Genomic DNA, 22261 nt, shown 5'->3' on the forward strand with positions numbered 1-22261 from the left:
TTGAAAAACTTGGATGCAGTATATTCTGTTTGATCAAAACAGGATCCAGGAAAGTTGAAGGATTTGTCCATGGCTGCTGGGAGTTGAAGGGTAAACAGGGACTGAAACCCAATGCCGCTTGAGCCCACACAGGTCCTACCTGTAAAGCTACCCCATGGACAAAGACTGCTGCCCTGTGAATCTGAGCATGTTCAGAAGGGGTTGCAGCTGTTGGGCAAGACCATCAGTGTTCTGGGCAGACTAAATGAGGACGTGGCTCTTTAGTAGCTGTGTGACCTCGAGCAAGTCAAGCCTCTGTGCCCTCATCTATAAAACAGGGAGAGCACCCTCTTCAGCAAGTTGTGAGGACTCAGTAGGTGATACGCATCATGTGCTTGTCACAGCCCTAGCGACAGAGCTGATGGCAGCCTCACAGCATTTTCTAGCTTTACAGCATTCACATGCCAGTGCCCTCATCCCAGCGGATCCTTTTTGTTCTATCCAAAGTTAATTCAAACCTGTCCACATCACTCACTTTTGGAAAGAGAATTCCATACAGAACTTTGCTCTGGGGATGTGGCAGATATGTGTATTCCACTTTTAGAAATGACTTAAAACATCTTTGTTTCAGTGTGGTCTTTTCGATTGGTTGGATGGTTCCTGGGCTTTGAGGAGATTCTTTCTTTCTCCAGACTTACCTCCCAGCTCTCTTCGGAACCATCATAAACCAAGCTACTGTTTATGAAATTACTACTGTATGTCAGCCCCTTACCTGGCTTCTCTCTAATCTTCACCTCCTCCCTTTGAAGTGGGTACTATTATGTTCTAATTGCAGATCAGGGCACTGAGGCTCGGAGAGATTAACGTGCTTGATTATTTTAGATATTTTGGTGGTTCTCCCTTGTTGAAAGGTGCAGGAGCACACTTGTGTGACTTGCAGTAGTCTGGATGGATAAGAAGATTACATCTAGAATGACTCCAGTACTTAGGAGTTATAAGTGTCAGGGACCTGAATGACCATCTAACCCCTTATTGACCAGCAGGGGAAACCGGTGAGCAAAGAGGTCACCAGACTTGATCAGACTCAGGGCAGGAGTCCAGGGCTAAGATCTGAACCCAGATCTCCTGACTCTTGCTTAAATGTTCTTTCTTTAATTGTGTCATATCAGGCTCACATCCTTGACCCTCAGCACCATCAGTGTTGGCATCAAGACACCAGCTAAGTTGCAGATGGCCTGCAGATAATTAATGTTCCACTTCATTGTGGAATGTCAGGTTCTAGAAGCCAAGTACTAGCATTTGAACCCAGCTCTGCACCTTACTAGCTCTGTGACTTCATGGAAATCAGTTGAACTCCCTGTGCTTCAGTTGGATTGGACTGTTATAAGGACTACCTGAGAGACAGCATGGGAAGTGAAAGCATGTGCCTGGAAGAGCTGACCACTGGTCTGTGTCAGCTGTGGTCATCATTTGCCAAGCCCCTGTCACTCGCTAAGCACCTTTTGGTACTGGAGCTACAACACTGAACAAGAGAGTCATGTCTCTCGCCTATATGGAGCTTACTGTCAAGTGGGAGACGCGGTTGTTCAAAAATAATGAAGTGTATGATTTGGTGAATTATTCTAGTTCCATTTGTTATTTGTAGAGCATTGTTTAAAAGTTGCTGCAAGATATCTTTAGTTGCAATTGTTTTTTATAAATGTGTGACATTAGTGTAAATATTTTGCATCAGAAGTTTGGTTATGGGTGCACAGAGCCCCAGCCTTGAGGAGTGTTGGTCCTCAGCTTCCTGCCAATATCCATCTGCGTGTCACCTCCAGAACAGAACTGGCCGAGGTCCTGCTCCTTAGGCAGCCTAGCCAAAGGGCAAAAAGGAAGTTATGGCTGGGGAAAATCCATGAGGCAGCGGAACTTGCTCTCTGAGGGAACAGACAGCTGTCATAGTCGTAACAGGCCTGTAGGCAGGCCTGTGTAGACACAGTAGGAACCAAATGTTGTCATACAGGTAACACAGGCACCATGCAAGCCAAGTACCTATTTTTGAGTGACAGTGGTGTATTTTAGGACAGTTCCATCCCATGCATAGATGAATTCCATCTTCCTTTCAGTTTCTCTGTTCGTGGTTAATCTAACCTCTTTCCAAGCTTGTTTTCTTGGCCATTTGATATTTTCAAGAATCTATATTCCCCATTGCATTTCCTGACAAATGAGAACATTGACCTGAACTTTTTGATGAGTTCTTATAAAATATTATCATACTATCAGTTCAGTCGCTCAGTCATATCTGACTCTTTGCGACCCATGGACTGCAGCGCGCCAGGCTTCCCTGTCCATCACCAACTCCCAGAGCTTGCTCAAACTCATGTCCATCGAGTCAGTGATGTCATCCAACCATCTCATCCTCTGTCGTCCCCTTCTCCTCCTGCCTTCAATCTTTCCCAGCGTCAGTCTTTTCCAGTGAGTCAGTTCTTCGCATCACGTGGCCAAAGTATTGGAGTTTTGGCTTCAGCATCAGTGCTTCCAATGAATATTCAGGACTGATTTCGTTTAGGATTGACTGGTTTGATCTCCTTGCTGTCCAAAGGACTCTCAAGAGTCTTCTCCAACACTGCCAGTTCAAAAGCATCAATTCTTTGGTGCTTAGTTTTCTTTATAGTCCAACTCTCACATTCATACTTGACTACTGGAAAAACCATACCTTTGAGTAGATGGACCTTTGTTGGAAAAGTGATGTCTCTGCTTTTTAATATGCTGTACAGGTTGGTCATAACTTTTCTTCCAAGGAGCAAGCGTCTTTTAATTTCATGGCTGCAGTCACCATCTGCAGTGATTTTGGAGCCCCCAAAAATAAAATCTTTCACTGTTTCTCCATCTGTTTGTGCTGAAGTGATGGGACCGGATGCCATGATCTTCATTTTTTGAATGTGAGTTTTAAGCCAGCTATTTCACTCTCATCTTTCACTTTCATCAAGAGGCTCTTCAATTCCTCTTTGCTTTCTAGCATAAGGGTGGTGTCATCTGCATATCTGAGGTTATAGATATTTCTCCCTACAATCTTGATTCCAGCTTATGCTTCATCTAGTCCAGCATTTCGCATAATGTACTCTGCAAAGAAGTTAACCAAACAGGGTGACAATATATAGCCTTGATATACTCCTTTTCCAATTTGGAACCAGTCCATGGTTCCATGTCCAGTTCTAACTGTTGCTTCTTGACCTGCATACAGATTTCTCATGAGGCGGGTAAGGTGGTCTGGTATTTCCATCTCTTGAAGAATTTTCCACAGTTTGTTGTGACCCACACAGTCAAAGGCTTTAGCAAAGTCATTGTTTTTCTGGAATTCTCTTGGTTTTTCTATGATCCAACGGATGTTGGCAGTTTGATCTCTGGTTCCTCTGCCTTTTCTAAATCCAGCTTATCATGCTAAAGTAATCCAAAATGTGGGCTGCCTGTACCCAGTGTGCTAATTTTAGACAAGGATACTTTCATCAGCAAGTTATATTATCACTTTTAGATTCCCTGAAATAAAGTAGCATAAATTTGAGGCAATACTTTATATATAGCTTAGTCTTTCCTGTTTTATAGGATTACAGAAGATGAGCATTTATGTTTGAAAGTGAAAGTTGCTCAGTTGTATACAACCCTTTGCAACCCCATGGACTATATAGTCCATGGAATTCTCCAGGCCAGAATACTGGAGTGGGTAGCCTTTCCCTTCTCCAGGGGATCTTTCCAACCCAGGAATCGAACTGGGGTGTCCTGCATTGCAGGCAGATGCTTTACCAACTGAGCTATCAGAGAATTTTTAATTGCCGTATTTTACAGTTTAAGAAACTGCGCCTCGGAGAGTTTAATTGACTTGCTCGATGTCACATGGCAAATTTAGTGGTAGAACCGGTGTTGGATCCAGTGTTTTCACATTTAGGTCAGTTCACTCTTCACTGTGCCTCTTCTATTATACATGTCCAATAGTTGAATCAATATTTGAAATCCTGCTTTAAAGAATTAACCCCTTTAAGGCAAGGTGGGTGGAAAAGATCCCCAAATTCCACCTTTTCCTCGGTGATTCTTTGAGAAAAGAGAGGGTAGGATGATTTATGTATCAGAAAGGTTAATAACAGTATAGACTGTGTGCTTACCTTGTGCCTTAAATGCTGACATATAGAGGAACTCATTAAACTATGGGCTTCCCAGGTAGTGGCACTGATAAAGAATTCACCTGCCAATGCAGGAGATACTGGAGACATGGGTTTGATCCCTGGGTTGGGAAAATCCCTTGGGGAAGGAAATGGCAGCCCACTGCAGTACTCTTGTGTAGGGAATTCCACGGACAGAGGAGTCTGATGGGCTGCAGTCCAAGAGGTTGCAAAGTGAAGTGAAGTGAAGTTGCTCAGTTGTGTGTGACTCTCTGCAATCCCACAGATGGTAACTTAGCAGGCTCCTCCATCCATGGAATTTTCCAGGCAAGAATAGTGAAGTAGCTTGCCATTTCCTTCTCCGGGGGATCTTCCTAAGCTCACAAATAGTAGGACTCAACTGAGCACCCATGCATATATTTTTTCTTATTAAAGCCTTTAAACTCTCATATCCCCATTTTCCAGTTGATTAAGCTGAAGTTATTGTTGTTGTTCAGTCGCTCAGTTGTGTCCACCTCTTTGCGACCCCGTGGACTGCAGCACGCCCGGCTTCCTTGTCCTTCACCATCTCCCGGAGCTTGCTCAAACCTATGTCCATTGAGTCAGTGATTCCATCCAACCATCCCATCCTCTGTCATCCCCTTCTCCTCCTGTCTTCAATCTTTCCCAAAATCAAGGTCTTTTCCAATGAGTCAGTTCTTCATATCAGGTGGCCAAAGTATTGCAGCTTCCACCTCAGTTCCTCCAATGGATATTCAAGATTGATTTACTTTAGGATGGACTGGTTTGATCTCCTTGTAGTCCCAGGGACTCTCAAGAGTCATCTCCAACACCACAGTTCAAAAGTATCAATTTTTCAGGACTCAGCCTTCTTTATGGTCCAAGCTGAGGTTTGGCATGATTAAATAAAGCCCAAAGCCATATAGTCAGCAAGTGGAAACCTTGGTGTTTGCATTCAGGCTTCTTATTCTAGACCTTGTATTCCCCTGTGTTCTCCCAGGTACTGAAGGATGAGGTGTTACATATTCCATAAAGTTTTACTGTTATTGTAGAAGGAGGGTGGAAGGGAAATACCTTATTCTTCAAAAATTAATGTCAGGAGGTAGTGCATTTATAATTATCAGTTTACTGGAGCAGTCTGTAGGAATTTTTTTTCCTTCACTTTGAAATTTTGCACTTTCCATATTAAAAGCTTATTTAGGAAATGAAAATTAATTTGAGGGAAGGAAGCCTGTGTTATTCCTGCTTCCAGCTGGAGCAGATGCCTGGCCTCCTCTGGACAGGTAGGAGGGGCAACACTGGCCTCTGCTGAGCTCGTAAAGTGGAGAAGTGTCTAAATTCAGGAATGATGCCAGGTGGGGTGGGGGCACGGAAGGGAGGAAAGGGATGTGGTGTTTGGAGCCCATAACTCAGGAAACGTGATGGCACCTAATTTCAGAGTGGCATGAGGCAAGCGTTTAGGAAAAGAATAATGAGCTATTGTTGTGGGCTTTTTTTCTTTAATGGGTGGGTTGTTTTTATAAAGTTTTATGAACAGGAAACTGGAGCAAAATGCTGACCCCTTTGGTTTTTGAGCTCTGCCAGCATCATTTTCATTTTTATTTTTGACTGTTGGTGACAGGCACTTCCCTTAACATTTTTGAGGGTGAAGTGTAACCCCAAACTGCCTTTTTATAACAACAGCAGAATCCAGATGAAGCGTTGTGGTTTCAGATCTTCTTGATAATATCATGAGACAAAAAAAAAAAAAAATTACCCCCAGCCCAGGAAGAAAGACAGCTCTTTCAGAAACCAAGGCAGACTATAGAATGTTTTCCTTCTGAAGACATTCTAGAAAAATTGCCCAACATGTGGGAAACCTCTAACAGGTATTAAAATGGGACTTGCTGTGGTAAAGAAAATACTGACTGAATTGTTGAATTCCCCTCCTGCCCTGAGAGCCTGAGAATCATAAAAACTCGGCCTCCCCAGCTGTTGTTTCCTCTGGAAGATGACTTAATGTTGAAGGTGGTCTTATCTGTTGTGCATTGATGATGCACAGAACCAAGGTTTCAGGCATCTATCTGGCTGCCAATTTCAGAGATGTTAAAGGCTGTTTTGTTCCTGCAGGGTGTTTATTCATTGCTTACCTTATAAAAAGTTATGTCTTACTGCATTTTCCTGGCACCAGAGCAATCCTTGTACCTACCCATTGCATATGGCTTTTCTGAGCCTGCAGGCAGCACTGGGTTATTAAAGTTCAAGGAGGAAACCACGTGATGTTGGCTTTACCATTTTAATTCTCTCTTACCTTCCTCCCACCCCCAGACAGATGAGTTTTGTTCAGCGCACACTGTGTCTAAGCCAGAGTGAGCTCTCAAAGCGCCTCTTGTCAGACTCCAGGTGAGGAGGCCCAGGCAGGGAGGGCACGAGCAGAGCAACCAGCGAGCAGCCGGAAGAGAAGTTGCCTTCCTCTCTGATTGGCTCCCTTGGACAAAAACGTTTTCAAGTCCGTAATTTCACATCAGCCTGGCAACATTAGACCAGAACCATGTTTGATCCTGCAGAAACAACGGGCAAAATCTCCCCTTCCCCTTGAAAGTCAGCCGCCCAGGGCCCCCCTCAAGAGAACAAAGTCTGTGTATTAATAGCACTAGGTATGAACATGGCAAATTGCAAAGAAAAAAGAAATATATAGAGAGTTTAACCTGGAATCAGACACTTAGAACAGGAAAGGGAAGAAAGAGCCACCGCAGGGAAGAAAAAGGAAGATGGAGTTGTCACTAGGAATCTCTGAAAACAAACTATTTGACATCTCTTTGCCACCAGAGCCTCAATCTCCCTGGCAAGTCTACCTTGTTCAGAAATTAGTGTAAATTGCTGAGCGTCTGTAAAAAGCTGGAGGGAACCAAAAGCTCACAGTAATATCCAACAGGGCTCCTGTAGCCTTACACTGCAGGTGCCATCTCGACAGGAAGTTTCAGTGAGGTTGGAACTCTTCAAGAAGCTTATTAAGGGACTCATGTCTCCTTTCAAATTTTCTTTTAACAGCCCATGGTGGTATTCTGCATGTGATTTCTTGGTCCTATCTTAGAAACTTTTGAAGTTTTTTGTTTGTTTGTTTTTTGTTTTTTTATGTAGACCATTTTTAAAGTCTTCATTGAATTTGTTACAATATTGCTTGTATTGTATGTTTTAGGTTTTTGGCCTCTCAAACCCACACCCCCTATATAGGAAAGTGAAGTCCTAATCGCTGGGACACCTGGGAAAAGTCCCCCATCTTAGAAACTTTAGACAGCTTTCCTCATTGCACAAAGTCTCTGAATTTACCTTCTCTATGACATGTTCTACTTAATTTTTCCATTTAATTTAATTTCAATTTAATTTTTATTTCAACAAAGATGGATCCTTCTACCATGCGCCAGCCAGAATGATAGAAGGAGCTAGAGCTGTTGCGGTGATCGAGAGAGTTATGGTCCCTGTGCCTTTGTAGGTAGAGACATGCTGAATCAGGCATTATGAGCGCGATGAATATTAGGGAGGGGTAATCAGTGCAGTGGGCTTCCCTGGTGGCCCACATGATAAAGAATCCGCCTGCAGTGCAGGGGACCCAGGTTCGATCCTTGGGTCAGAAAGATCCCCAGGAGAAGGGAATGGCAATCCACTCCAGTATTCTTGTGCCTGGAGAATTCCATGGACAGATGAGCCTGGCGGACTACAGTCCATGGGTTCCCAAAGAGTTGGCCACAACTGAGTGACTAACAGTTTCACTTTCACTCAGCACTAAGGGGGTACAAAGTAGAGGTTCCCCTTGCTGGGGGACTGAGGACCGTCTTGGAGGAGAGGAATTAGCCAGGAAGCTATCTGGTTGGTGGTTCTTGTCTTGCCAAAGAACTAAATTATCATGCGCTAATAAAAGTTGGTGAACTAGAAGCTGGTGCTTTTCTTCAGCCTTCTGTTGCACAGGCTTTGGGTTCCGTCCAAATTGCAGGCATGTGGGACCTGTGTTTTCTGAGCTTAGTTTTGGGTGTAAGATGGAAAAATTCAGAAGCTCCTGTACCTCAGCTCACTCAACCAACACCCTCGCATCCCCCTGTAGTGTTATGGGATGCCCACAGCACAAGGAACACTTTCAGCTAATGAGCTGCTTTCTACTACACAGCAGCTGACTTCCACTCCCACCAGAAGAGTGAGAACCAGGCTTGCTAGGAGTCCCAGAGTCTGTCTGTGCTGGTTAAACTCGTTCTGTAATTAAGGTCTTGTCCTCACACTACTGTCCCCTCCCCACCCCCACAATAAACCTCAGGAGCTTTTTCAAGTAAACATCTCAAGCCAACCGCCCTCCTCCCATTCTCTACTGCTGCGGCTAATTTTTTTAAAATGTAAATGCAATCATGCCTCTTGGCTATGAAGAGATAAGCATGATTTTAGTTGGAACTTTTGGATAGGAGACTGTAAATCAAGTCCCAAGAGCCAGAACCCATCTCCTGGTGGGTGGCTTGGTTGGTAGTTCACCGGGAGTGTGGAGTTGTGTATTTCTTGCTGTGTCCCTGATGCACCCATGTGTTTCTAGTGGGCTGTGCAGTGTGTATGGTTCCTCAGCACAGCCTGAGCAAATAAGCAGCGTGCTCTGTGCCTGTTCTGGATTGCGATACTACAGCCAGTGGGCTCATTGCCCCTGGGCACCGAGGATCTATGGTCTCCTGATAATTCTAACTCACACTGTCTTGAAGGGAGTTTATCAAAAATTCAAATTTCTCGAGTCCACTGCTAAAGAGTCCAGTTCAGTTAATCCAAAGTGCGGCCCAGTAATCTGGATTTGGTAAGTTTCTCAGTTGATTTCACTGCACGTGGTCTCTAGAATTATTGTCCCTAAATCCCCACAATTCACATTTCTATAAATGTGTAGATTTTCAAATCCTGCCCAGAAGATATGAATAGTGCTATATTTCATTGTTACCCACACTTTCCCCACATTTTTAACTTCTCTAGAATTGGGATGTATCTTACAATTGATCATGTGTTATAATTTTTTTTCATTTTAACAAGTATTTATTTATTTTTAATTGATTGATAACTTTACAATATTGGTTTGACTTGTCATACATCAACATGAATTAAACATAGGAGTACATATGTCCCCTCCCTCTTGAATCTCCCTCCCACCTCCCACCGTGTGTTATAATGTAATTGGCAACTTTTATTTTCTTTCTTAGCTGTACATAAGATAGTAGAACATATTTCAGTCTTTGGCATCTTAGTTTGATGAAATATGGTACTTTGATGCTGAGTTTGTAGTTGATGGAAAATAAAACATTTCCAATATCCAAAGCTAGAATTGATACATTTTAGATTCCAGTGTCTCCATGCAGTGGTTAGTATTAAAAAAAAAAAAAAAAACTACTGATATATACATTGCTGTAGTCTAAAGAGAATAAGTAGTTTTGGAATATAAAAAGTTTAGTAAATTTTTGGTCAAAAATATGGAATAGTTTCAACTAAATGCAGGCTCTCCATAAAGTTCAGTGTACAAAAAGTGTTCTAACAATTGGCTTAAATTCTATAAGCAAAGCAAACCTGCTGATAGTAATCAGCTGAGATCAAAAAGTTAGCATTCTTATTACAAAACCTTGAGTGAGGACAGATCTCTGACTGCACAGGCTGTGCTATGTATCACAAACACAGTAAGCCGAACCCTTTGGGGTTTTTATTTTATCACCACGTTTGCATTTCTGCCACCTAAAATAATTAAATATGCTGGTAAAGTTTGTCCTATAAAGTTTGACTGTAAAGAAAGCTGAGCGCTGAAGAATTGATGCTTTTGAACTGTGGTGTTGGAGAAAATTCTTGAGAGTCCCTTGGACTGCAAGGAGATCCAACCAGTCCATCCTAAAGGAGATCAGTCCTGGGTGTTCATTGGAAGGACTGATGTTGAAGCTGAGACTCCAATACTTTGGCCACCTGATGCGAAGAGCTGACTCATTTGAAAAGACCCTGATGCTGGGAAAGATTGAGGGCAGGAGGAGAAGGGGACAACAGAGGATGAAATGGTTGGATGGCATCACCGACTCAATGAACATGAGCTTGGGTAAACTCTGGGAGTTGGTGATGGACAGGGAGGCCTGGCATGCTGCAGTCCATGTGGTTGCAAAGAGTCGGACACAACTGAGCAACTGAACTGAACTGAAAGTTTGTCCTGGGAAAAACATTTCTTCCTCCTTTCCAAGTTCTTCTTAAATTGTCTTTTCATTTTCACTGGTATTTTCAAGTATATTTTCATATCTTAAACAGGTTAAGATAATTTTCTCTTCCTTTCCCCCCCTTACTCATATTCTTCTTTATCCTTTTCTCCTTTCATGCTTTATGAAGTCTGTTATTCTGTTAAGGGTCAGATTTGGGCATGAAGGAAAGATTCTAGACATGTCAATATTCTAAGGCTTCTTGGCACTCAAACATTTTGTTCGCAGCTCCACTGTGCCTAAACTGACATTTGACATCAACCAATGATCACGGCCTAAAGCGAAAATATCCTTGAGGTCAAAACCAACAGGTTGTCCTGGTTCTGATGCCGTGTTTCAGCCCTACTCTTTAATGTAAGGTCTGTCAACTGTGACATTATAAGCATTTTTAACCTGTTAATCCTTTGATTTGTGTATGGGGGGTGGGTGGGAGGCGGGGTGTCCTGTGCATTATAGGATGTTTACCAGCATCCTGGGCCTCTACCCATTAAATGACACCAGCTCCCTCCCCCAGTGACTATCTAAAACATCTAGACATTGCCAAATGTCACCCAGGGAACAAAATCGTACCCCTTTGGGAATCACTGCTATAATGACTGTACCTGTCTGTGTTATATCCGAGCATGACACATAGTATTCTTTGTTTTTAAACATAAAATCTTGATTGTTTTTGGATTATAGCTAATAAGTCACAAGATAAGCTCATTACTGGGATAAGATGCTGTCACTTAACCAGTTTTTCAGACTTGTTTTAGAAAATGAGATCTATGAGAGAAGGCAAGAATGAAGTCTTCCAGCTTTAGAATATCCAGGTATGCTATGCTAAGTCACTTCAGTCGTGTCCGACTCTGTGCGACCCCAGAGACGGCAGCCCACCAGGCTCCCCCGTCCCTGGTATTCTCCAGGCAAGAACACTGGAGTGGGGTGCCATTTCCTTCTCCAATGCATGAAAGTGAAAAGTCAAAGTGAAGTCGCTCAGTTGTGTCCAACCCTCAGCGACCCCATGGACTGCAGCCCACCAGGCTCCTCCGTCCATGGGATTTTCCAGGCAAGAGTACTGGAGTGGGGTGCCATTGCCATATCCAGGTATATACATTCGTAAATCTAGCCTGGAGCCAGTGGACGTATCCCCAGGCAAAAGGAGAGGTTTTAGATGATTTTATGATTTTAGATGTTATCAGTACTTAATTTGTGCTGTTTTTACCTGTCTGGCAGTAAACCACACTTCTGATCTCTCAGAATTCACTACAAGAACTTCTTCAGGCTTTTAACTACCCTCTCCCATCAAGACTGAAATTACTAAGAGGAGAGGGAACTTGGTCATTAGCTGGGAATGTCCCCCAAACAGAAGGGGAGCCACGTGTTGGTACACACGTGTGTCCAACATGTACATACACGACTGTGTCAGATTAGCACAGGTAGACGAGATGGCTCCAGATGCCAAGGAAGCAGATAGAGGTGCATTGTGTTTGAAGGCTAGGCTTTGGGATATCTGCTACCCTCACTTGTATTCCTTCTACAAATGCACACCTCACAGCAGAGGTTACAGGTGAAAGGCCATGTTTCAAACTCAGCTATATTTCTTGAGCAGGTGTGAATTACTCACCTTTCTGCCATAGAGATTCAGGAATGGGTGGAAGATATTTTAAGTATAATGCTGTCAGGACAACAACAATATAATGTTGTCCCATTGGGTGAGAAGACTGTCACAACCACTTTAACTTGTGAAGTTTTAGCCTCGTGCTGGGCCTGTTCCACTCACAGTCTGGGCAGTGGGATTTGGGGAGCTGATTGATGGCTTCCCAGTCATGTCTGGCTGTCTGCTCGTCTAAAAGGAGCTAACAACCAGTGCCGGGCTTGTGGGTAGAAGCCCACCACTCCATCAGCAGCACAAATGTGCCCTGCTCAGCCCAGGCGAGAATGCAGGCTCTGCTCTTGGCACCATTCCTGGAAATGCAGAACAGGCTTCTTTATTCCAGTCTCCAGGCTTCTGGCTAGCGAGGAACACTGCCTGGCTGTGAAGCATTTTACAGGATTATAACGGGTTGTGCCGAAGGCGAGTTCTGAAAGGCACTTTGTGCCGTTGCTTTGAGTGAAGCTGACTGTTCAGGCAGTGTTGTTCTTAAGCCCATAAACACACACACAGGCAGAATGGGGAATGCTGGGCTCCTGGGGCCGCTAAGCTGGGTAGCACTGCAGAGTTGGACTGACTTCTCTCCACTGTGGCACCAGCTTCAGGGGTGTGCTTGGGAACCCTCCTGTAGAGCAGCCTACTTTCTGACCAAGGCTTCGACCATAGACACTTCTGGTTGGAATACTAGGCAGATTGCCCAAACTCCACATCTGCTAATGTTGGAGCAGTGCATCATGCACACACGAGGGAGGTTCTGAAAGTGGAAATTGCGTGGACTCAACAATACCCTTGAAAAGCCTCTGAGTGTCTCAGGGACCACATCCCTGACTTGCATATACCCAAAATTGCTGGTTTCAGTTTATAGGCCTTATTATACCAAAAATATATGTCTTTAAACATCAAAATCTTATTTATGGTGGTGAGACACTCAAGCTGTGAGAGGCTTGGAAGCATCAGACCACCCAAAGGAAATCCAGATACCCATTTTCCCTTTCACACTTATTTAAATTGTTACTGGCCATCAGCAATCTCTCTCTCTCTCTCTCTTTTCCTCTTTCTTTACCTCTGCCTAGCATAGACAATGGAGAAGGCAATGGCACCCCACTCCAATACTCTTGCCTGGAAAACCCCATGGACGGAGGAGCCTGGTAGGCTGCAGTCCATGGGGTGGCAAGGAGTCGGACACGACTGAGCAACTTCACTTTCACTTTTCACTTTCATGCATTGGAGAAGGAAATGGCAACCCACTCCAGCGTTCTTGCCTGGAGAATCCCAGGGACGGGGGAGCCTGGTGGGCTGCCGTCTCTGGGGTCGCACAGAGTTGGACACGACTGAAGCGACTTAGCAGCAGCAGCAGCATAGACAACGGGAAAAACATAAGTTTGCTGCACATATATTGTACCATGTATATTGATTGCTTTTTATGGTTCCATTCTTTGAAGAGGGGCAAAAAAAAATGTTTTAAGAACAAGTGGATATGGCAGCCTTTTCATCAACCATTATGATTATTCTTCGCTCTACAATACTTGTAGTTGAGATTAAAATCCCCTCTATTCCTTAGGGTTGATTTATTACTACATTGTGCTTCCTGGGTGGCACTAGTGGTAAAGAACTTGCCTGCCAATGCTGGAGACATAAGAGACGTAGGTTCGATCCCTGGTTTGGGAAGATCCCCTGGAGGAGGGCATGGCAACCCACTCCAGTATTCTTGCCTCAGAAATCCCATGGACAGAAGAGCCTGGCAGGCTATACAGTCCACAGGGTTGCAAAGAGTTGGAAACAAGTGAAGAAACTTTAGCATGCACATGCAGATTTACATTACGCAGGCTTCCTCCTTGGTCCTGAGAATCCTGCACTGAGTAGCCCAGCCCCAGGGCTGGCGTAATTTACCAGAGTCACTCTCTTCTTCGCCAAGTGCTGGCTGTACACTCCCAACTGGAAGTCAATGCCAAGCCAGGTCCACCAGGGTTCAAAGCCCATCCGTGAAGGGACAATTTACTGGCCAGGGCCACCTGCCTAGTTGAGGCGGTGGGCCTGCAGGGGCCAGAGGATCAGGGAGGGAAAGGGAATGAGGAGCAAGCTTCAGCTCAAATCCTTGGCAGCCAGAGGAGCCCTCTGTGAGACTCTTGGTGGCAGGATTAATCAGGGGCTGCTTTGGTTGGTTGCCCTTGGATACAGGGTTGTCCCTCACTCCCCACCTCAAACTTGACCAGACTTGCAGTGAGCCTCGATGAAGCTCTCCATTAGCACCATTCAGGCTAAAAGGACAAAGCTGTGTTCAAGAATACAGGTAGGAGACAGATCAGTAGTCCTGAGGTACTCTTTCCCATTCCAAACCTCCTTTTCAACCACTTCCTTCCTACTGCTTTAGGGTGTATATTCAAGGAGGAAGAAAAATCAGGTGCTCTCTTCAATGTCAATTGAACCTCACTCCTTCAACAGCTTCCTTTACATGGTTGGCAAGAGCGAGACTGGCAGAACTGGGCCAGATTCTTTTGCTTCTGAAGGCAGTTTGTCCACACTGGCTGGGCAGGAAGGCAGGCACATTTAGTGCCAGCATGTGGGCTTGGTACCTGGGATGAAAGGGCTGTATACCATGAGGTTTCCTGCCTGGAGAGTGGGTGTTGCTGGATTCTGGCTTCAGCCAGAGCAGAGAACACTTAAGCAGGGACTGGATATTTCCATTCCCACAACCTCCTGCACACCTAAGATGTCAGAAGAATAGACCCCCACTTGCTGTGACCATGACTTTGATAGGAGGGGAAGAACACTCAACAGTGCAGTCTACAAAATAATTTTTGAGATAATGATCATTTTAATATTTTAAAAATTAATTTCTAATTTCCCAAGTAACAATTCATGTAAAAATTTTAAGAACATATTAGCTATAAATGTGAAGTTCTCCTTTGTACACTACCTTTAATTCCCCTGGAACTGGCTGCCTCCTTTCAGCCCCATAAAAATTTGCTGTGCTGTGCTTAGTCGTTCAGTCATGTACAACTCTTTGAGACCCCATGGACTGTAACCCACCAAGCACCTCTGTCCATGGGGATTCTCCAGGCAAGAATACTGGAGTGGATTGCCATGCCCTCCTCCAGGGGATCTTCCCAACCCAGGGATTGAACCCAAGTCTCCCGCATTGCAGGCAGATTCTTTACCATCTGGGCCACCAAAAATTTGCTATGGTTCCTTCCAAATGGTTTTCAATGGTATTAACCTACATTTCTCTATAGAAAATATATGGTATTCATTTGTAGATTTTTTTTTAAACACAAATGGTATTATACTGCTTACTCTGCAATAGTTTTTTTTAACTGAACCTGATACCTTGAAGATCTTTCCATGCCGCACCCACAGGCCCATCTTCAAAATGACTGCAACTGAGTGATAAGAGTTCCATAGTGATAAGAGTTTATTTAAGCACTCCTAATGGCGGATGTTGCTTCCGTGGTGACTCAGTGGTAAAGAATCTGTCTGCGGTGCAGGAGATGCTGGTTTGATCCCTAGGCCAGGAAGATCCCATGGAGAAGGAAATGGCAACCCACTCCAGTAGTGTCAGCTCATCACTGGACAGCTTTGTCTGGACACACCCCGTCAGATTCCTCTTCTGAGTGGCAGGGAGCCTCTTACCAGCCTCTTCATACTTAAAAGTGGGTGCAGAGGACAGGGCTCTAGGATACTTTTTGGAAGTGGTGGAAAGGTTTTGTGTCCCGATTATGGAGGTGGTTATTCTAGTGTTTACATTTATTAAGACTCAATTAACGGTACAGTAAAATGGGAGCATTTTACTCTTTGTAGATTACACTCCAATGACATATATATATATACTCCATATATATGTATATGGAGAGACTGGCTGTGAGTAAGGCCAGGCAGAATACCACTTCTTCTTAATATGGGCTTTTAAAGAGCTTACTTTCCCCCAAGGCCGCTTGCCTCCTCCCGGCTTCGCCCCAGCCTCCATTCTGTCCGCTGCCTCTTCCACCCCACGAGGGCCAGGGAGCCCGAGCGGACCTGCCACTGAGGCTGCGCGGCCCCGAGTCAGGGGCCTGCGGGAGGAAGGGTCCAGCGGCCCGATACCCTCGCTGCTCCGGAGAGGGCTTCCGCCGGACTGCATCTGAGCGCTCCCAGGACGTGTTGGGGTCGGGGCGGGCCCTGGAGAGGGCCCGCCCACTCCCCGCCCAAGACGGGCGGGCTCTGTCTAGGCTCCGCCCCTTCTAGCCTGTGCGCCTTAGTCTGTTGGAGCTAGGCTAAAGAAGCCGGCTGTCAGTCTCTGTGTAGTCGCCGCCGCCGCCGCCACCGCCGCCGGCACCACCGCCGGCACCGTGGAGCTGGGACCCCCTTTCGCCTGGGAGTTTTGTGGTCTTATCGGATCAGCGGTGACATCCCAACGGGCAGGCCCGGCAGCCGCCATGGTAGCCAAGGATTACCCCTTCTACCTCACGGTCAAGAGAGCGAACTGTAGCCTGGAGGTACCCCCGGCCAGCAGTCCAGCCAAGGACGCCGAGGTAGGGCCTCCACCTGGACCTCTCTGGGCATCTCTTACTCTTTCCACTCCCTCTCTGTGTCACTGTTTCCCGTCTCTCACTCTGTGTGTTCCTCTTTCTCTCTCTCTCTCCATCTCTCATACACTCTTGTCTCCCTGTCTTCATCTCTCTTGTCTTTATCTCATTGCCTCCCTTCCACCCCCTCTCTATGGATCAAAAGAGCGCCACCTCCTCTGTCCCCATCTCTTTGCCCCTACCTCTCTCTCGCATCCTGCAGAGCTCACAGACTGTGGATCCACTCCACAGAGGGACTTTCTCATAGTGCATCAGTGGGCTCGGTTGTCAGGGAAGAGCTACCCTTTAAAAGCACAGGTTTCCTCTTGCAGGAGGTTTGGGGGAGGGCAGGGGAACATTCTTGAGGACCCCTTGGGACCTCTCACCTGTCAGGCTTGGACTTGCAGCTGTTTGGCAGCAAAGACAGGACACGGCACCTCTGCTTGTCCCTGTGGCCAGTGGGAGTCATTTAGTTGGGGGTCTGGAAGCTAAATGAGTAATCTGAATGTGTCGCATGTGGATTCTGAAAATGAATTAAATTCCCTGGGGCAGTGGGAAGCTGTCTTGGAAGACTGGAAGCATTTCTCCTCCTGGTAACTTTGCTGTACCGGGAGGGTGAGGTGAGGGAGTCCTCCTGGCTGGTGTTTAGTCTGCCTTTTCCTCCTGTGTGTTTTATCTCTGGCAAAGAGCTCACTGGCCTTAAAGGTTGGATTCAGGTGGAGGAGAAAGTGTCTCTTTCTTTGAGGGTCTTGGGGAATACACTTGCTTTCATTAGAAGGCACTTTTGCTGTGACTAAGCTGTAGTGGGATCCACAGGACCCAGATCATCATTTCCGCTGATGTGTTTCTGGGAGATCTCCACTCTGCCCCCACCATGAGGGGGAAAGTCTGGGGGAAGGGGTGCTTCCGGTCTTATCACAGTGCTTTTGGGGGTCCACCCACCTGCCACCCTTGGGTTTGCTTAGCTATGTGCAGTTGGTTCACTGAATTATGTATATTTGGGAGAACAGCATCAAAGATTCATTGCCTCTAACAAGAGCTGCTCCACACTGACACAACTCTATAAACAGTTTCAGGTTGTAATCAGCTTTCTATAAGTTGAGTAGAGACTAACTTCTCACCCTTGTTCCACACCTCACTTCACTTGTATATTTTCACAAAGGGCTTTTGTTCCCAGCAGCTGTAGAAGTGTGATGGTCTTAGTGGTGTTTGGGCTCTTACTGAAGTTTTGACAGGACAGCAACTGCACAGAATTCAGATTGTTCAGGCTTAGAATAAGTATATGATCTTTTCAGTGGGAACTTCACAATTTAATGAATGTAGGAGCAGTGAAGCTAATGTCTGCTCAAATTCCTTTTGGAAGGAAGCAAAGCGTAACCGAGTTTAATTAATAAATTGAACTGAGTCAAAGAAAAGAATAATGAGGATAGCTCTAGACTCTGGTCCCTTCCTGCTATCACTTAGTCCTATATTTTTGTGCAGTTTGACTAAAGGTGTAGGTATAAAACCCATATGCTTCATTTTTTCTTATTCTTTTCATATATATATATATATATATACACACACACATATATATATATATATATACACATATATATATATATCTGTATCTCACAAATGGATATGAGAAATGTATCACCAGAAGTCAAATACTAATTTTCTTCACGGTAGCTGGGTCTAGATTATGAAATGTGACTTAATTTCCTTTTATGGGGATGTTCTGGTATAGGAATAAGCGTGGGAGAGGAACAATTTTTTAAATAGTTGGTAATATTTTTCAGGTATCACTATTTAGGATTTTCCCCCTAGTGGTTAAATCAGAGTAGAAGTATCTCGTGTACTGTATACTCCTCGAGTCCAAGAAGGCAAATCCAGTACATCCCCTAGCTTCATTAATCTGGCATTTCGCTTCCTGATAATGTCAATAGGCAGAGTTAGAAAAAGAAACCTAAGTGATGTGGGGGCTCGTTTTCTGTTTCAGTATCAGCTCAGAAGACAGCCCTCCTTTGCAGGCCTCACTTCTCCATAGGCAGTTAATTAAAATATATTTGCTACCAGCAGGTGTCATCAGCATTTGTGTTTAAAAAACAGCATATGCTAGTTGACCTTTTGAAAAACATGATTATATCCTTGTTTATAAGTTAGGTATGGACTGTTAGTTCCAATACAGGTAGTTTTTCAGGATCATTTTCTTTGTAGAAAGAAGGTGGTTATGCTGAAAAGAAGGATTGGCCAATCCAAAGTCCTTTTTAACCTTCAAGGGTAGCTGAAGCAAAGCACCTGTGCTCTTTAGCACATAATGACTGTTCCTTCAGAATTTGCTGTGAGGAGGACAGTGGGCACACAGCGATGCATGGGCAAGTGCCTTTCAGCATTTGTTCCTATTCTTGCAGCAAGTGTGCTGGGCAAGGCTCATGGGGAAGGGGCAGGTGTCACTAATGTGCATTTGATACCATGCACTTGAGTAAAAATGTGCAACAACAGACATTTTCTCGAAAACACATCATAACAAAATTTCTACTCGGGATTAAATGCTTTGTATATTTTAAAATTTCAATGATAGTTTTCAGTGATAGAGAAAAATGATATAGTTTAAATATTTATCTTCTTTAAGTAATCTATTTTAAATATTAAAATTATTCTACATGGATTATGCTATTAATACAATGTGGCTCCTTAATCTAGTATTTCTTATGACACAGGTATATGAGTTTGGTTGCAGATGTTTAATTTTATTATGACAACCAACTTGATCCTTCCAGCTCTAATCATTAACCATGAAATCTAAGGAGCTTAGTTCATCTTAGTGCAGTAGCACTAGACTTTCACAGAGAAACAGGATCGCATGAGCATCATTAAGCTTATTTCTTCTGACTCATCAATGCAACTTTGTTCCATTGATCTTTATATATATATATATTTAATGGATACTTACTTCTCATGCCAGGAGGAACTGATTTTTCTAGGCATTATTAAGTGCTTTGAACACCTGATTAAGTCACTCAAAGAAAAGTTGTTAGTCCTCATGAATTACACCGATCCCAAGTCAGAAGTCACTGTTTTCCCATGGGGAGGTTTGCTTTTCAAGAAAGAAGGCTCAAATGCATGTATATGTTGGTTAAGGAATCTGGAGCCTGGTGAGAAGATTTTAGGTGTTTTGCAGTCCATTTAATGAAAATACAAAGTGGTGATTCTGTTATTTTCTTTCTAAGAATATATCTGACAATATGATGAACAGCTTACTTTTGGTTTTAAGATTCACCGTCTCAGATGTCGATCTAGTTCAGGCCAGATTTAGTTAGTGATGTTTGTAGTCATTGCTTTTGTCTCTCTTGTATATGTCCCTGACTTGTCCCTTTGTTCTAACTTTGACTCAGCCAGTAACTTTATATGGAACCTTGGAATGACCTAGAAATGATGGAATTCAATTCTTTTTCTAAGTACCACATTTAATGTCTCATTTGAGAACCCAACCATGTTGTAAGAGTAACATAAAACAAGTATTATTCTGCTCACTTTATGCATAAAGACACTGAGGGGAAGTGACTTGCAGAAAGCCACTGAACAAACCATCAGTTAAGCCAAGACCCAGTGCCAGGTTTCCTGATGGATTCAGTCTAGGTTTTAATACCAGTGTATCCTGTGGCATCTAAGGATGTTTACCTCTGTGAAGAAAAAGGGGGGATGCAAAACAAAAGCCATGTAAAGTGCCTTGAAACACATTCTTCTGAGTACATAATCTTGAGCACTTTATTAACTGAGGAGGTACCTTTAAAGTTTCTGTTTTAAAGGGCAAGGTGAACTCTATGCCCTACCATAATTTATGCCCGCAGTCAGTCCACAAGTGTATTTGAAATATATGCATCTGGAGCTGTGTTCCTTACATGCCAGCTGGAGAGCTAAGGAGGTGAGCTGGCTTCTAGTGATTTATACATTTCTTGGGATTTGTATCCTACAGTGTGGAGCTGGCCATTTATATAGCCAACTACATGGAAATAGCTCCAAGGAGTTATTGCAGTTGGAATCTTGATTTCATCAGGTGATTAATTAGACTCCATGAATCGTGTGACCTCAGATGGTTCTGGATGGGAGCTTCATGGACAGTGAAGGTCTCTCACTTGTTGGCAAGAGCTGAGTATAGTCATCGGCCATGGTTCTCTTGGGGATCAGTATCTCGGGGGTCCTGGTCTTCCAAGATGCCTGTGAACTAGTAGTAGGTTTATTAGAGAAAAAATATGCTGATATGTACATTTGAGGCTGTTCAGGGCATCAGCTCTGGAATAAGACTGTCCAGGTTCCAGTGCCATCTCCACCACCTGCTAGTGATGTGGCCTTGGACAGTCTCCTGTGCTTTTCTCAGCCCCAGTTCCCCCAGCTGTAAAATGGGCATGATGTTGGCACTACCATAATGAGATGATTCATGTACAGTGCTAAGCACATGGGAAGTGCTCCATAAATGGCAGCACCATCAAGACCTCTGTATCACAGAAAATTTCCTAAAACAATTTTAAGAAACATGATCACCATCCTTATTCCCCAAATGCTGTTTTATGCACATCCGTGCAATAGGGGTCTGACTGTAAGTCCTCTAAGCATCCTTACAATGATCCTGTGAGGTTGGTGTAACTGCCCCCTGCCTTTTTATTTTTTTAGAAGAAACTGAGGCTCAGAGCTGGGTAGCGGCCCTTCCAGGATGGCTGAGCTGGTAGATGGAGGAGCCAGTACTCATACCCAGTCTGACCCCAAAGTCTGTACTTTCCCAACCACATCATGTTGCCTCTAAATGACTAAATCGCCAGTCTCCTTACCACATAACACATGAAGGGTGAGCATGCCTGCCAGAGCAAATTGCCTCATGGTCAAAGGCCCATTTTTTCTCTGAGTGCCTGGAAGGGAGACCCCACCATTAGTGAGTGCGCCCGGAAGCCACTTCATAGAGTGGCCACGACCCACAGGAGTGAGTTGTACAAACCTTCACTTGGGAGGGCTCTGGTAACTTCCGTTTTGTGTTTCTCAAGACCAAGGAGCTAGTCTTTGGCAGAATTCCGCATGCTCAGCACTGTGGAGGTGACAGTTAGTTCTGCAATTAGTCATCTTGCTTATCTGCATTAACCACCAGCCTTCCACATAAACTAGTAACTTGGAAGCTTCTGACCACCATCTGGAATTTGCAAATTGTGTCATTTTCTTAAGATCCTTTGTGATTGCTTGTAAAATCCTGGACCAGTGCCACTATTTTCATAACAACCGAATGAAAATAAGTTACTGATCACAGGCAAATTTTACCAAGTCCTATGTACATGTAATTGTTACTAACGGTGTGTGTGTATTTGGAACGGCTCCTTCGTTTGTGGTGTGTGCACACGGTTGCCTTCCATAATTTGTCAGCTCCGGTAATGGGTACAGGGCTCACACAAAATGAGGAAATTGCTGTGATTGCATGGCCATTTATCATTGTTGTGTCGGCTCATGGACTATTAGGAGTAAAGGCCAGTGGTTTCTAATGCCTTCAATTTTTTATGACTTGACACTGGTTATTAGCTAAGAAGAGGCTATTAGTCAAGAAAGGCCTCCAAACCTTTGGCTAGAAAAGGAACGGATCTTTTTAAAGTCTAGAAACACTTGTGCCTGGTCCTTTTGTGTTTGGGTCATTGTGTCCTTTTGCAAGAAGGCAGCTGATTCTTAGTCAACTCAATTAATGGGAGCTAAACCAGAAACCTTAACGGTAAGTTCACTTTTTTACATTTTCTTTTT

General features: G+C 44.2%; 1 protein-coding gene across 15 annotated transcripts in view; it reads left to right on the plus strand.

Annotated features, from left to right (window-relative positions):
• ARHGEF3 (Rho guanine nucleotide exchange factor 3) overlaps window positions 1-22261 on the plus strand; it is a 315139-nt gene that overhangs the window by 230101 nt on the left and 62777 nt on the right. Inside the window, exon 1 of one of the 15 annotated variants that reach the window (XM_055558200.1) lies at window positions 16200-16474. The exons of the other annotated variants lie outside the window; for them this stretch is intronic. Within the exon in view, the coding sequence (XP_055414175.1) occupies window positions 16379-16474 (96 nt within the window). The 5' untranslated portion in view covers window positions 16200-16378. Of the gene's footprint in view, window positions 1-16199; window positions 16475-22261 lie in introns of those variants that run through there. 15 annotated transcript variants of the gene reach the window in all.

Source organism: Bubalus kerabau, chromosome 20, assembly GCF_029407905.1.
Source record: "Bubalus kerabau isolate K-KA32 ecotype Philippines breed swamp buffalo chromosome 20, PCC_UOA_SB_1v2, whole genome shotgun sequence".
Taxonomy (NCBI): domain Eukaryota; kingdom Metazoa; phylum Chordata; class Mammalia; order Artiodactyla; family Bovidae; genus Bubalus; species Bubalus kerabau.